General features: G+C 38.6%; 1 protein-coding gene across 2 annotated transcripts; it reads right to left on the bottom strand.

Annotated features, from left to right (window-relative positions):
• Positions 1 to 150: 150 nt before the first annotated feature.
• On the bottom strand, positions 151 to 5,209 carry LOC120070084 (DNA-binding bromodomain-containing protein). 2 transcript variants are annotated; one of them, XM_039021935.2, is made up of 8 exons: positions 4,612 to 5,150; positions 4,109 to 4,503; positions 3,527 to 3,604; positions 2,698 to 2,941; positions 2,310 to 2,400; positions 1,742 to 1,877; positions 1,049 to 1,393; positions 151 to 583 (listed from the first exon to the last, which is right to left on the bottom strand). In XM_039021935.2, the coding sequence occupies exons 1-8, from the start codon at positions 4,706 to 4,708 to the stop codon at positions 383 to 385; spliced, it is 1,587 nt and encodes a 528-aa protein (XP_038877863.1). In that variant the 5' UTR covers positions 4,709 to 5,150; the 3' UTR covers positions 151 to 382. The 2 variants fall into 2 exon arrangements, with proteins under 2 accessions (XP_038877863.1, XP_038877862.1); XM_039021934.2 differs by having other exon boundaries at positions 4,109 to 5,209.
• Between the last annotated feature and the right edge of the window lie 9,781 nt (positions 5,210 to 14,990).

Raw genomic sequence — 14,990 nt, 5'->3', positions numbered from 1 at the left:
TCGTCCGGTAAAGCACACACCTCAACATAAAAATTTAAATTATTTTACTCTTAAAGAATAGACTTCACCGAACACATGCATATAAGTATCTTTCCCTGCTATAAATTTGCAGTCAAACACAATTTTCAAAATTTCAATACAAATTTGATGTTTTTAAATTAGAACCAACCATGTTTTTAGATATAGGGAAAATAAAGAATTTGTTTACATTTTCTACAAATTTCTGTTTTAAAAACAAAATTTCACCTAAATTGTATAGGTTTCTAAGGCCACTTTTCCAATAGCCAATTACAAAGCAACTGACTACCCCTAGTCATATAATTTTATGATACATGCAAAATACGAAAGCCTATCAATATCAGCTAATACAATAATTTAGCTACTATTTCATTAACTCTTCTATGGCCATGTGAATGGAGCTAGTGCGAGAAGCTTTGTGCTGTGGAAGCAATGAATGGGGTCCTCTCCACACAGATCTTGGATTCACAGGGAAAACGACTCCACACAGCTCTAAAACCATCGGGTTTTTAATGCTCAACTCTTCCCATGCCTTTAGTTTCTTTCTTCGTTTTTCTTCTACCTCCTACCATCAAACCATTCGTTAAATCATTGATTGACCCAAAAACTTAAATTGATTAATGAAGATAAATTTAATATTTATATCATCTAACACTTCTCTTCACTTGCAGACTTGAAATATGTAGAAGACCTAATAAGTAAAAAGAAAAAAAACATCGTAGAGATTTGAACATAAAACCCATGAATCACTCGCCCTAATATCATGTTATATCGCATATTGACAGTGCTGGTAAATTTAATATTATATCATTTACCACCATTACAACATATACCCCGTCTGTTTTTGCTCTACTTCCTCGGTCCACCCTTTGTTTTTGTTTCTTGGTTTTTGTTTAATGGAAGCTATGTTTGCTATCAATTAAATAAGATTAACCAATTCCTGAAATTAATTCAACCAGTTTTTCTTTCCTAGTTCAATGACGATTTGTTTAATAGTCGTTTTTTAAGCCAACAAATGAAAGCAAAATACCTTCCGTTCTGAATTATGAATATCTTGCTGAACATCCTCCATTTTCAAGTCACCTGATTCCTCCATTGTTGATTTCAATGGTCTACTGTGATCCTCCCCTGACCGATCCGACTGCTCGGTTCCTTTGGAATCAGTGCCCATACTCTTCCCCATTTCATTTCCTTCATCTTTTTCCTCCTCACCTACATCTTGCTTATCATCTGGGGTGCTAAACTGTTGCTTTGAAACATCCATTTTCACCTCGTCGCCTGTTTCTTCCTCAACACCAAGTTCATTGTCTAGTGAATCATCAGCATTTGATGATGAATCCACGCTGCCAGGACTTTCCCCCCCACGCAAAGATTCCTTAACAAAAAGGAAAAACATACGGATAAAAAATAAATAGAAAGTAATCATTAAGCAAGAAATGTCAATCAATATCAAATTCTTTTCCAAATGCTTGAATATGACTATGCAATCTCTGTTATGATCTCACGAAATGGATACTGAAACTTGCTTCTCTTCTTCAAAGGTGACACAAATACAAAGTTCATCCCAGAATAGAAATGGAAACAACACATCTTATCTTAAATTAACCCACCAGTAATTTTTTTATTTTATATAAAAGATTGCATTGGGAAAAATAAGACAGTGTTCCGGTTTTTCCTTCACATCAAGAAAGGTTTGATTAAATTCCAAAAACTTTTAAGTCACCTCAAACTTTAAATCTTGCGCTAGGTTGTTACCAGCTCCAATTTGGTCTTTAGCAATTCTAGCAGTCTCTTCACGCTCCTTCCTACGACGCTTTAAAACACATATTGCACATAAACAATCTGATTTATGGCGCCTTCTGCAAAAAAGAAGCACTTCAATTTGCATCTCACTTCAGAAGTTCTACGCTCAAGAAACATATAAGAAATAAAGAGACTATTCCATACAAACATCAAGGTCAGTAACTTTACTACAGATATGGGGGTAAAGACTCAAAAGTAAAAAGTAAATTTCCAACTAGCTAGCCAGAGAATTTACTGCCGAGTTAAAAATTTCCATTCAGTTAAACTCATTTGGCTTCTTCTGTAGCTATACCAGCAATTCCCTTCTACTATCACGTTATGAGAATTTTCCTATATCCAGACTGTTGCATTGCAACAAACTCACTCCAGCAGTTCCCTCATCATCTAACGATGAACATAAAGGTTAAATTTTTGTTCTACTGTGCAACTCAAGAGCCATAAATGAAAGTTGTATCTGATGTAACTTTATGCAGGTTGCAGAATCATACCCATGACGCTTCTTCGATTTCTGTTTTGACTGGCCTTTCAGAGGTCTCACCTGACTGGATGCTCCACCATTCTCTTGGCTTATATCAACACCTGCGATGGGGAAGAAGAAAAATACATAAATTCCATGCAGCAAAGAATCCCTCGACCACAGTTGTCAAATGCACCAAAACTTATATAGATAGATATCTCTGCAGGAAGTCATATCTATGCCAGTGAAAAATGCCACATAGACATGTATGTGCACAGCCTATTTTATCACCAACTATAAGAAATAACAAATTCATTCAATTTGATTTCCACCTAGTCAGTAAGAGATAACTAAGGAGTATAATAATTTTAGTAACACCAATGAATTATAGGACCCCAGTATGTTGACCAAATTCTCACCATTGGTTGTTGTAGTTTGCCCATTGTACAATCCAGCAGCACTCCAATATTTTGAAAAGTTTTTCTTCACCCTCCTCATAAGATCCAAGATATAGTCACCTTTATTATTATACTTATAGCAGTTCTCCCAGATATATCGCACATCCTTGAAAACATCCTCTGAATTCATATATTTAACACCGTTTTCAAGATTGCTGCATATTGTCCCAAAATCCATCGGTGTATCTATCACATCAAAATAATCCTGCAGGAAAAAAAAATTATCAATTAAAAAGTATGAAGGGGAACAACAGTTGCAATGTAATAAAAATGGTGCCATTATATGAATAAGCAACCAGTCAAATGTAAATGAATAATAATGCAATATCAACAGCGTTTCAAGTTATGAATGATGTCAGCCATAACAGAGGAACGGCTAGCCCATCCCAGTGGGCCGGTTCTGTAAGTTGGGTCCAGATGCGAAACAACGAAAATTAGAGACTTATGAAGCTCCTTATCCTAATCTTCCCCACTTTATTTTTCCACTGCAATTAATTATGCAGTGCAAACTCATTGATTATGAAGCTTCCCACAGCCAGTCAAGCTATTTAATTTAATAATTGCAATTTGGGGAGGAGAGTCATTCAGAAAATTAAAAATATCAGCAAGCCAAAACCTTCATGAAGTGCTTATATAATTACACAGCCATAACCTCCATTCCACTAGCCTATCCACGTAAAGACTGAAGATATGTAAAGAAAAAGATCTGTAAAGTAGTATTGGAGGGAACACAACTACGTGAAATTACAAAGAGAGACAATGAGCATTTTATATAACAATCCATACTTACAGGTATCCCCAAAGCAACGGGATTCACAGGAACATTAAACGGCTCAGCTGCATCCATTTTCATGACTTTCTTTATGACCTGAATATGAGAAAAGACCATTGTAAGATGTGGATTAAGCAGGCATAAGAAGTCAAGCAAAAACCTTGAATACTCATTAAAAAATACAACAGATGATCGGCCTTCTACTAGATTTATACTTTCACATGTTTTTGGTACCTACGGTTTTTCTTTCATTTACATGTTCGTGAAGCCATTTGTGCAAGTTCTCTTGACCCTTCAGGTAGACAACTAATCTATGTATACTCCATCGGTACCGCCTTTTCTTAGCATTGAAATTGAGTTCCTTGGACCATGTCTGGGAGTATTTTGGATCAACTTTTGTCATGTTGAAAATTATCTCAAAATATGAATTTAGTAATTCAAAATCCATTTTGATTGTATGAAAATCACATTTGAGGTGTAAAATCAAATCCTAAACTTTTGAGTGAATAAAGACATGTTTGATAGTGATTTTGAAAATGACAATCAAAATCATTCCCGCACTAAATTGAAAAAGGGAAAGCAAAAGAAGAGACTACTTGCCGTGAGAGCAGAATCCAGCTCTTTCTTATTAGGTCGAGAATCCTGCTGAGGCATCCGAGTGTCAGCCTGTGGCTTCACTACAGTAATTGTCGGATTATTACTTGCTCCGGAGCTCTTGGAAGCCTTAATCTTTATGCTCCCCGGTTTCTTGGATGCAGTTGTAGTAGTCCCAGAAACACCAGTTTCCTTTTCAGGCAACGAGTTGGCACAATCTTCCATTTTCTCGGAAACTACACTTTGTTTTTCTAAACCCATTTGAAGACTGCTCTTATCAGTGTCACTTTGAGTGAGCGCATCAGAAGAATTAGGCTGAGCATCCATCATTTTTGAGGTCCTGAGCTTCACTTTAACACGTCCAACTGATGATTTCCCTGCAGATTTGTCCATCGGTCCCTCTGCATTAAGGGTTGCAACATTGAGATGGTCAGTTCCTGTGGACGAAGGCGTACGGACTTCCGTTGCAGAATCATACTTATCATTGTCATTATCGAACTCCTCCAAACCTGAATTTTCCTCAGTAACTAAAGAAGCCGCTTCTTTTCCAGCTACTTCAGTATCCCCTTTACGCTTGCTTTTCTTGTTCCCTCGTTTACGCTTCATCCTTCAGCCCAATTTTTGTTTTCAATCAAAATCTTCAAGAAGGCAATGACCAATGACGGGAGTGTTCCACTACAGCAGGAATCTTCAATATGATGAAAATGGGACTTTGGGGGGGAATTTAAGAAAAGATATGGAGATGTTCGTTTGATCGTGGGAAGAAAGAAACAAGAACAGAGGGAAAGCAAATTGCCGCCAACTCAGAAACAGTAAAACCCTAGAATGAAAGTTGAAATTGAAGAAGGTGAAGAAGATTAGAACCGCAAGATGTAACAGTGGGAGAGTAATAACGGATTTTTGCGGGAAGAGAATCGGAATCGCGGTAGTGGGAAAGCAGGAAGAACTGGAAACAACAGAAAAGAACCAGCACAGCAGGCAGGCGAACTAACGAAAGGAGAGATGGAATACTCGTACCGTGCCTGCGAGTGCGAGGAGCCAAGAAATCAATGTCATTGGGCTTTCCCAACAAAGCCTAAAATATGACCAGCCCAAGCCCAAAACAAACGACTAGAGAGAGAGATCAAAAGGTTTAATTTTAATTAAGGGGGTGCCATCGATTAGTCATCGTCAGTTTTATGAAAAAAATCGATATCGAAGCTGAGCAGTTGGCTTTTATTTTATGAAAACTAATTTTCATTTTGACGTGTGTGGCAACTAATCAACTGACTGTCAGTTTGGTTCATGGATTTTATTCATTTTTTAATTTTTTTTTTATTCATAAGTTAGAGAGACTTAGAAAGAGAGACGATAGACTCTAGAACTTGAGTTCCTAAGCATCTATATTTTGAAGTTAACTTTGGTGTTGTATGCTTTAAGATAGTACATTTTAATGATATAAGTGTGAAACTTGGTAAATGAAGGAAATAAGAATGAGATTTTCTCTAAGTGTTAAGCTTGAGAAATTCTAAGTTAAATCATGAAGTAAAGTTCTTGGGTAGTTAAGTGTTTTAAACACTTAAGGATGACTCGAAGAAAAGGAGACTAGGCGTTGGCCAAGAAAGACTTGTGGTGTAAACCCTAGATCCTTACTACTTATTTTTGAGTTTAAAGTTAAGCTAATGTCTTATTTAGGGTTTGGACAATCTAAGTATTTTTAATAAATTTTAGGATTGAATTAAAGAAATTTTATTTTAAGTGGTGTGATTAATTGTGTTGAATCAAATGGAGAGAAAAATTGGGTGTTAACTTGAAAACACAAAATTGTCTAAGTGTTGGAATTAAGTTAGGAAAATGTGTAAGTGTCAAGGAGAGAGTTTCCTAAATATTACTATTTAGTCAAGTGAATTGAAGATGAAATTTGGCTAAGTACTTGGAGGAGTGAAACGGATAAATAAGAATGAAATGTGGTTGTTTAAAAAAGAAAAATAGATTATTTAATTAATTTTTAAGGAAATTCAAATAAAACTATTTAAGTGTTTAAAAAGTAAAAATTAAAGGAAAATAGGTAATTAAAAGTAGTGGGATTGAGTTGTTGAATTTTAATTACTTTTCTTGTGAATGTTGCCCATCCCTATGCTTGGGGGTGATTTGTCGCCCATCCCTGCACCAAACACGCCCATGTGCATGGTTTACCACCCATCCTACATCTAACCATGCACCAACTACTGTTTTCGAAGCCCATTGACCCTAATTTGAGCTATTTGAAGTTTGCAAGTACTTTTTAAGGTCATTTGGATGTTTTTAGATTATTTTGGACTTAAAATGCATAAATTTGGATCTTAAGCTAATTTTAGGATATTTAAAATAATTTAGGGTTAAAGGAGCTAAAACTCTAAAATAAGGATAATTTGGAGTTAAATGGGTTCAAAAATATTTTAGTTGAAGTTGTTAAGCTCAAAGGTGAGCTAGTTAATTAACTAATGGTATTAATGTATTTACAGATGAAACATAGGTTGGAAGAGCTTATAATCAGTTAGGAGCTAACCAATAACAGTGAGTGACAAATGTTTTAATATGTTATACTTAAATGTCATTATTGAATGATTTTACTGAAATTAGTTAACTCTTTTACAAAGATGATTTATAAGTTACATGATGGTCATTGGGACCCACTTTAACATACATATAGACTTTGGGTCGTGTGTTAGGGTGGTTAGGAATCCGAAAATGAAGAGAGAAACAAAGAATATTACTACCTTTTGGGAGCACTTTTACGTGCTCGTATGAGAGTTATCCACGCTGATTATATTGAGATCACTCTACATCAGCTAAGGTTATCGCCATTGAGTGTATCGAGCTTGCTCTACCTTAACTAAGGTAAAAGGGGGTAAAAGTGGGTGCAAGTTATGTAATGATGCTTGATGAAATTTACAGAAACCATGCTATGATTTCAGGGTTTTCGTATGTCTTCCATGTTATACTTCAATGTTGCAATCACTTAGTTTTTAGAGCATGTTTAAAACCCTGAGGTAATAAAAGTATTTATGATTTTACCATAGTTCTCTTTACTTATAATCAGTTTATGTTAATTTGAACAAATAGTCATTCATTAGGCTTCCCAACTTACTTTTTCAAAATATTTTCCTTTCCTAGGTAGTGATCGAGTTCCGGTGCCTAGCTTACAACTACTAATCTGCCACACAACTACGAGAAGATTCAGATAGACCAAGAAGTCCTTAGGTCTATACTAAGTTTGAAATATGTTGTAATCATATACATAATAGCAGGGAATGGGTAGAGACCTAAGTCTATAAATATGTTTGTGAATTTGCTGAGTATGAGCTTTGGTCTGTAAATAATTATCTGACGTTTATCATGGGAAAAACTAGCTATGTTATTATCTAAAGTTCATGTTGCCTCTAAGGCCTATACTTGAGATGTCTATCAGGTTATACAAAGGCAAGAAGACAGGTTATAGGTACAAGATGGGCAACAGATGTCATAAGAGGGTTAACATTTACTGTTTTCACATCTCTTTCTAGGTTAAGAGGGTAGCTTGAGAGGGCGCGTGAAAGAGCCGGAGAGATGAGAGTGAGTGAGTGCAAGTTAGGGATATGTGGAGTTTTCAAGATTGTGACAGAGTTGGAGAGATGAGAGAGAGCGAGAGCTTGGAAGGTATTTTCACATTCTTTTTATTACTTGTTCTCCATTTTGCATTCTCTTTCTTTCTTTCTTCTTAATTTTTCCTACCTATCACATTTTGTTATTGGTGTTGGCTATTTAATTTTGATCATTTTATTTTTTCATATGAGATTTATGTTGAGACCTTACTTTAAAATTGGAGGTCTCAATGTCTCTCATTTAGTATAGAGCGCGCTTTAAATTGGGTTTATATATTTTCTTTTAATTGCATTCTTTGTTGAGACTAGACCAAAATTGGGATTAACTTTTGTGTGTGTGTGTTTTTTTGGAAAAAATCTTGATTGCATTTTTCTTTTGTTGAGTCCATAGCATAATTTAGAGTTCTTTGTATTTTTTAATTTTTTTTTTTTTTTTGTTATCCTTATTGAGACTTGAGTCTAGACCTTATTATTACAGTATGACTTTCATTTTATCAAACTTTAATTTTAGAAGTGTTTATCAATTCCCTTAGACTTTCGATTTTTTTTTTTATATTTAAAAAATTTCTAATAATTTCTTAAGCTCTTAATTAAAATTAAGTATCTTTGGATTCTCATTTAAGTCAAGATCTAGTGTTGGAGGAAAAATTTTGGACCAATCACGGATCGCCACGTCATTTATTAAATTAGCGACAAAATGCCAAAATCATCAAACTTGGGACCAGTTAAGAGTTGACACATATCCTAAATTGAAATTGAAGACGAATTCTGATGACGTCACATATTTTCATCACGAACGTTGGGTTGAATAAAATTAATTTCGCCCAATTCGACGTTATAATTTGGGCGTTGGTCCAGTTATGCCCAAATGTGGGCTTAATTTGGACCTAAAATGTCAAAATAGGCTCAAATCCAATTAATAGAGCCCAAAGATCAGGCCCAAGTCCAATTAATAGGGTCCAAGGATCAGGGCCAAATCTAATTAATTGGGCCCAAAGACCAGGCCCAAACCCATGAGGCCCATCAGAGAGCCCTATAAATAAAACAACTCTTCTCATTCCAAGGGGCCAGCAATTCTACATTCAAAGAGCCCAGCGAGAATTCATCAACAAGCAGAATACTCCCAAGACTCCTGAAACTGTACTCTTAAAAGACAGAAGACATGTGAAGACACAAAGACTTTTCCAAGACTTCTACTTCAAGAACGTTCGGTACCTTTCTTCTTCAATTCAAGAACATCCACTCAATCGAGAGAGAATCAGAGGATCAAGTACTAGAGATTGAACCACATCGCATCAAATCAACATCAACATTAACACCAAGTCAAGTTCAACTCCACGAAATACGTTTCTCCAGAAACTTCGTGTGAACAAATTGGCATGGCCGATGAGACCTCTATACCTCTCATCTCTCTCTTTCAGCATCCAAACAAGAAAAATGACACCAAAGAAGATGACATCTAGAGCTTTCTCCACAAACAGCTCTTACACGGGACTTGTCACCCACAGTCGCTCAAGAGAAGTCATGCAGGAGCAAGAGCAAAGCTTCCTTATCGCGCACAACATCTTGAGGCAAATGACGGAGTCCCCATGAGGAGAGGTTGTCATTAAGGAGAACCCTCTATTTGAAAACTTTACTTCTGCCTCCAGCAAGCTAAGAAGCAATTCGCAGCCAGATGTGATTTCTGTCATGATGGCAGATGTGATGGCTGAAGCAGCCATGACAGAGATGGAAAGGAAGATCAACTTTCTGATGAAAGCCGTTGAGGAGCGAGACCATGAGATCGCTGCCTTGAGAGAATAGATTTAGTCTCCAGAGGCTGCTAAATCAAGCCAAACACCTACGGTTAAAGCAACTGACAAAGGGAAGACCGTACTACAAGAAAACTAGCTGCAACAGTCAGCTTTGATGGCCTCTCTGTCGGTCCAACAACTGCAAGACATGATCATGACCTTCATAAGGGCTCAGTATGGAGGCCCGGCTCAGACTTCCTTTGTGTATTCCAAGCCATACACTTAGAGGATCGACAACTTGAGAATGCTTGTGGGGTATCAACCCTCAAAGTTCCAGTAGTTTGACAGAAAGGGCAACCCAAGGCAACACATCACCCATTTCGTAGAAACATGTGAGAATACAGGAACAAGGGGAGATATGCTAGTCAAGCAGTTTGTTAGAACCCTCAAAGGAAACGATTTTGACTGGTACACAGACTTAGAGCCTAAGGCGATCGACAGTTGGGAGCAGCTTGAAAGGGAATTATTGAATCGCTTCTATAGCACTAGATGCACCGTCAACATGATGGAGCTGATGAATGCCAAGCAACGGAAAGGCGAGCCAGTCATCGACTACATCAACCGATGGAGGGCTCTAAGTCTGGACTGCAAAGACCGACTCACTGAATTATCTACTATAGAAATGTGCACTCAAGGTATGCATTGGGGACTCCTCTATATCCTGCAGGGAATAAAGCCCTGTACCTTTGAAGAATTGGCGACTTGTGCCCACAATAAGGAGCTAAGCATCGCCAATAGGGGAATGAAGGATTTCCTCATCCTCGAGTCGAAGAAAGACAAGAAGGAAGTGAGGGGCACCGAGAAGATTGTGAAAGGCGCCACGAAGGAATCAATGGTCGTTAATACGACCCTGTTGAAGTTTTCCTTGAAAGGGAAAGAGAAGAAGATGGAAAAGAAAAACGAAGGAGGCGAAAGACATCGCTTAACTCTGAAGATGCGGCAGGAAAAAGTCTATCCATTCCCCGACTCCGACGTTGCGGATATGCTTGAGCAATTGTTAAAGAACCACCTTACCTAGCTACTGGAATGTAAACGACCGAAACAAGCTAGCAAAGTAGACGATCCCAATTACTGCAAGTATCACAGGGTTGTTAGCCACCCAATTGAAAAATATTTTGCATTGAAGAAGTTGATCTTCAAGTTGGCCCGTGAGAGAAAAATAGAGCTGGATCTAGACGAGGTGGTCCAAAAAAATCATGTCGTGGTGACGGTAACTCCAAGTGTGTTGGCACCAATCATACGTTATGGAGAAAGTGAGAGTTTAGTCCAGTTTGGAACCTTCAAATCGGTGGTTGTACGGTTTCCACAGGAGGTCCAAGCCACATATCCTCAAAATAAAGGAGAATGCATTGATAATGACGATAACGAAGACTGGATCCTTGTGACACGCTGTAAGAAGAATGGTCGAACTCTACCCAAAAGAAGTCACGCTTCTATCGAAGTTACAAGAGAGGGAGCAAGATACAAGAAAGGAAGGGTAGAAAGAAGGCTCGGAAGCCCAAGACTGTTGACGAGAGAGATAAGGATGTTCCTCGTCCCAGGCGACAAGTGACATTGGCGGATTTCCTCCTGGAGAAATTTTGCGATTGGGGTTCAGGAGAAACACCAGAAGTTGCTACATGTCATGTTGTCAGCACCATAGAAGAAGAAGATACCCTCCCAAGCTCATTGAAACCGACAGAACAATCAAAGGGCTTATCATCATTCAGAATAGATGACCCGCTCTCATTCCCACAAGAAGCTAAGACGACCCTCATTGAGGTGTTGTTGGACTCCAACGCATCTAGTGCACCGGCCTTCGCAGCACGTGTGTATGCCTCGTGTTGTACATCCATAGACTTCTCAGACGAAGATCTACTACTAGGATCCAAGTTGCACAATAGGCCTTTGTACATCTCCGGGTACATTCGAGAACAAAAAGTTGGTCGGATTCTCATCCATAATGGATCCGCTATCAATATAATGCTTAAAGCAACTATGAAATAGTTAGACATCCACATGGAAGAGTTGTCGAACAGCAAGTTGGTGATTTAAGGGTTCAATCAAGGCAGCCTAAGGGTGATAAGCATAATACTCTTAGAGCTCCTCATTGGCGACCTAAAGGCTGATGCGTTGTTTCACGTCATAGACTCAAAGATCACCTATAGGCTACTACTGGGGTGCCCTTGGATTCACGAGAATGGTGTGATTATGTCAACACTGCATCAGTGTTTCAAGTTCTACCAGGATGGGATTAAGAAAGTTGAAGTAGATTCTAATTCATTTTTTTAGGCTAAATCTCATTTCATAGATGCGAAGTTTTACCTAAAGAGCAAGAGTTCTGGTGAAACAATGCGCAGAGACCTCACTACCAAATAAAGCAAGTGGATCCTGGTCAAGGTCGCCAGTAGACACAGAGAAAGGAATGGGTAGCAAAGTACAAACGTCCAAACCAAAAGAGAGTGGGACATCCCCCAGTGTTGGAGAGACACTCGTGGTGAAGGACGAAAAAGCCTCAAAGCCTCTGATTTTGCGCTATGTCCCTTTGTCAAGATGAAAGAAGGATGAGTCATCTTTTACAGAATGCTCAAGAGGTTTGCAGGCCGGCGACATAGAAATTCTAAAAGAGAGTTTCATCACACCTCTCACGCGAATAATGAAGCAGGAAGTCCATAAGCTGGAGGCGGAAGTGACGAAGTTAAATCTGCCCGAGAAGTGAACTAAAGACAGATTCGATCCCAAGGCTTACAAGCTGTTGCCAAGGCAGGTTATGACTTCACAACTCACATTGAGTTCAAGAGCTTGAAGATTTATGAGCAACCCAGACTCTAGTCGACCCAAAAGAAGCTTTTGCAAGAGGGACACGCTATACCTATGTCGAGGGCGGGACTTGGATATGAATCGTCAGAGTCAATCCGCATAACCAGAAAGGCAAAGGGCAAAGTGGCCAATAGCAATCATATCACTGCAAAAAAAATCGATGATGTAGGGGAAAAAGAGGGCAAAGATAAAAGAGCCTCAGCCTTCAATCGTATTAAGTCGTCTGCCACACGCGCCTTGGTCTTCGAGAGATTGAGCATGACAGAGGTAGAAAGGGGAAGTCCGCATACGATTCCTAGAGCTACTCGACGCTCAGTCTTTCAAAGGTTGACTTTGTCGAATAAAAGAAAGGAGGAAATCATCTGTCAGCTACTGGTGGTGGCGCGACCTTTAGCCTTGAGAGACTAGGTGCAGTTCCAAAAGAAAGTGAAGGAAAACCCCGCACTCCTATTTTTTATCGCCTGAAGCACGAGAGGGGTTGAAGATTCCCTCGATGAACATGTCTCTAGTGAGACAAAGGGGAAGGGAAAAGCTTGTGGTGACACCCTCGATACGACTATAAGAAAGAGGGGGCCGATATCCTAGGCGTCAATTTGGTGACGCCTCAACCTTAAAGATGCTGAAAGTGTTGGGGTTGATGCCCTAAAGTCTTGTGTTCTGTAGTTTGTAAACAGTATGTACGAACACTTGTGTTGTTAATATATGATATTTACTTCACATCTTGTATTTTTCTCATTTACTTGTTTTATTTGCTTTACCACAAACCAATAAACATAAAATCTCTGGTTATCTGGATGTGACTCAAGCATGCATGTGTTGACATTCAAGTGGATCATGTCTTGAGTGATAACCAAAATGGTCTGTAGTATATGGATAAAGGAGGGAAACCTTATCCTAGTAATGCTACGGACGTGACTCGCTTTGTGGAATGGTCACAAGTGTTGTGACTTGTCACAGATGGTTTGATCCTGATCATTCGTGTTGGGGACATGCGAGCGAGGGCGTCCTATACAAAGAGTTTGTATAAGACCTGACCACGAAGTGTTAACGTCTCGTTATATAACACCATTTATGACAGAGACTTCATTTCACTAGGATGACCATAGGTAACATGACCTCAATCCTGAGTGAGTTGGAAAATCCTACCATTGAGGGCGGTCCTCTGATTTGTATGGGTGCGAGTGGCCAGGTCGCCGATTCAAACCTACCATTTTGGGGATTTGTCTGATTTGGGAGCTGGAAACTCAGCTACAAAAGATGGAATTCACTCCTTCCTCGAGGCAAGGGTAAGTAGATAGATGGCTCCCTTAAGGGCTGATTCCGGGGCTTGAACGATGTGGCGCCACACACCTTCTCCTGACCCGAGAGGTGTTCACACATAGTTGAACTATGTTGTATTGTTCATTAGAGGAATCAGTGATACTTAAGAAGTGAGATGTAATTACAGGGGCAAAACAGTCAATTGGCCCAACTATACTTACGAGCATCTGTGAAGGGTCATCGTACTCATGATTGGTTATATCCGATGGACACAGAAATATATCTGTGGTAAGAAGAGTTCAGCTATTGGTCTTTAGTGGAATCATTGACAATTAACGAATGGTGGATCTCGTGGCTAAAGAGTTTAGTCAACTATTCACATACCGTTGGAGCTTCGAGCCACAGGTCTATTAGGTCCCTTGGGTAGCTTAGATAAAGTCGAGAACCAGTGTTTGGTTTAATTTGAAATGTTCAAATTGACAAGAGAAAGTTCAATTATATATGATATAATTGGATTGGTTAATTATATATGATATAATTGGCTAAATGTATGAGATACATTATTTTGGAGGAAATTAGATGTAAATATGATTTATATTAAGTAGAGGAGAAAATACTATAGTAGATATGTGATATCAAACTATAGGATATAAATATAATATGATTATATTAATTAATTAATTAATTGATTAATTATATGATAATTAATCCATTTTTTCCACGTTTGGACGTGGGTAGTGGGCAGCGTTGGTTATGGTAACTAATGGGTTAAAAATGAAAAGAGTTTTCATTTTGAATCATGCATTCAATATTTCTTCGACCGCCCAAAAGAATTCGTGAAACGATCGCCCGAGAGCTTATACGATAGTTGCTTCTTCGTCTAAACGATCGTCTACCTCACGATTTATCTAAACGATTGTATACGTTTTTCCTAAACGATCGTTTAGCTTTTCATACACGATCGTGTAGCTCCTCTATGCGATAAGCACTTCTGCTATACGATAGCACTGTTTTCTCTCCCACTTGCTTATCGTCTACACGACTCGTTTGTCCTCCATCCTCTACCAAATTCACTAAAGCCTACCCTTTGGGTTTTCACTCCGAGAATACCCAGGGCTCATTAGTGGTGGTGTCGTCCCCGCTGCAACGTTCGTGTTCGTGTTGATTATGCTATTGCAGTCGACATTCCTGCGGGGTGTTGGTAGATCTGTTGGAGGGATCCGCTGCATTGGGGTTCTGAAGTTCGAAGATAGTCTTCAACTGGTATGGAACCCTTTCCTTGTTAATTATCTTATTCTGAGCATGCTGATAATTAGATTTATTTGCATAACTATATGTGTCGAATGTATATTATTTGTATTTTGGTCACGGTGAGATCGGAGTGATCTGAACACGCTCATGGAACTCTCGGTATGAGATCCTTCAGAAAGGCCA

The sequence above is a fragment of the Benincasa hispida genome, chromosome 7 (assembly GCF_027475165.1).
Source record: "Benincasa hispida cultivar pf3 chromosome 7, pf3_genome.v1.1, whole genome shotgun sequence".
Lineage (NCBI taxonomy): Eukaryota > Viridiplantae > Streptophyta > Magnoliopsida > Cucurbitales > Cucurbitaceae > Benincasa > Benincasa hispida.
Note: the sequence above shows the minus strand (reverse complement) of the source record. Positions and strands in the feature narration are given on the sequence as shown.

What these genes read in the sequence shown, in the direction of transcription:
- LOC120070084 (XM_039021934.2), bottom strand. Translation starts at nt 4,708, where the DNA reads ATGAAGCGTAAACGAGGGAACAAGAAAAGCAAGCGTAAAGGGGATACT. An exon ending in CCGTTGCTTTGGGGATACCT is followed by an intron (nt 2,942 to 3,526) that starts GTAAGTATGGAT and finishes TTTTTCCTGCAG; the next exon opens with GATTATTTTGATGTGATAGA. An exon ending in TTCATAATTCAGAACGGAAG is followed by an intron (nt 584 to 1,048) that starts GTATTTTGCTTT and finishes GTTTGATGGTAG; the next exon opens with GAGGTAGAAGAAAAACGAAG.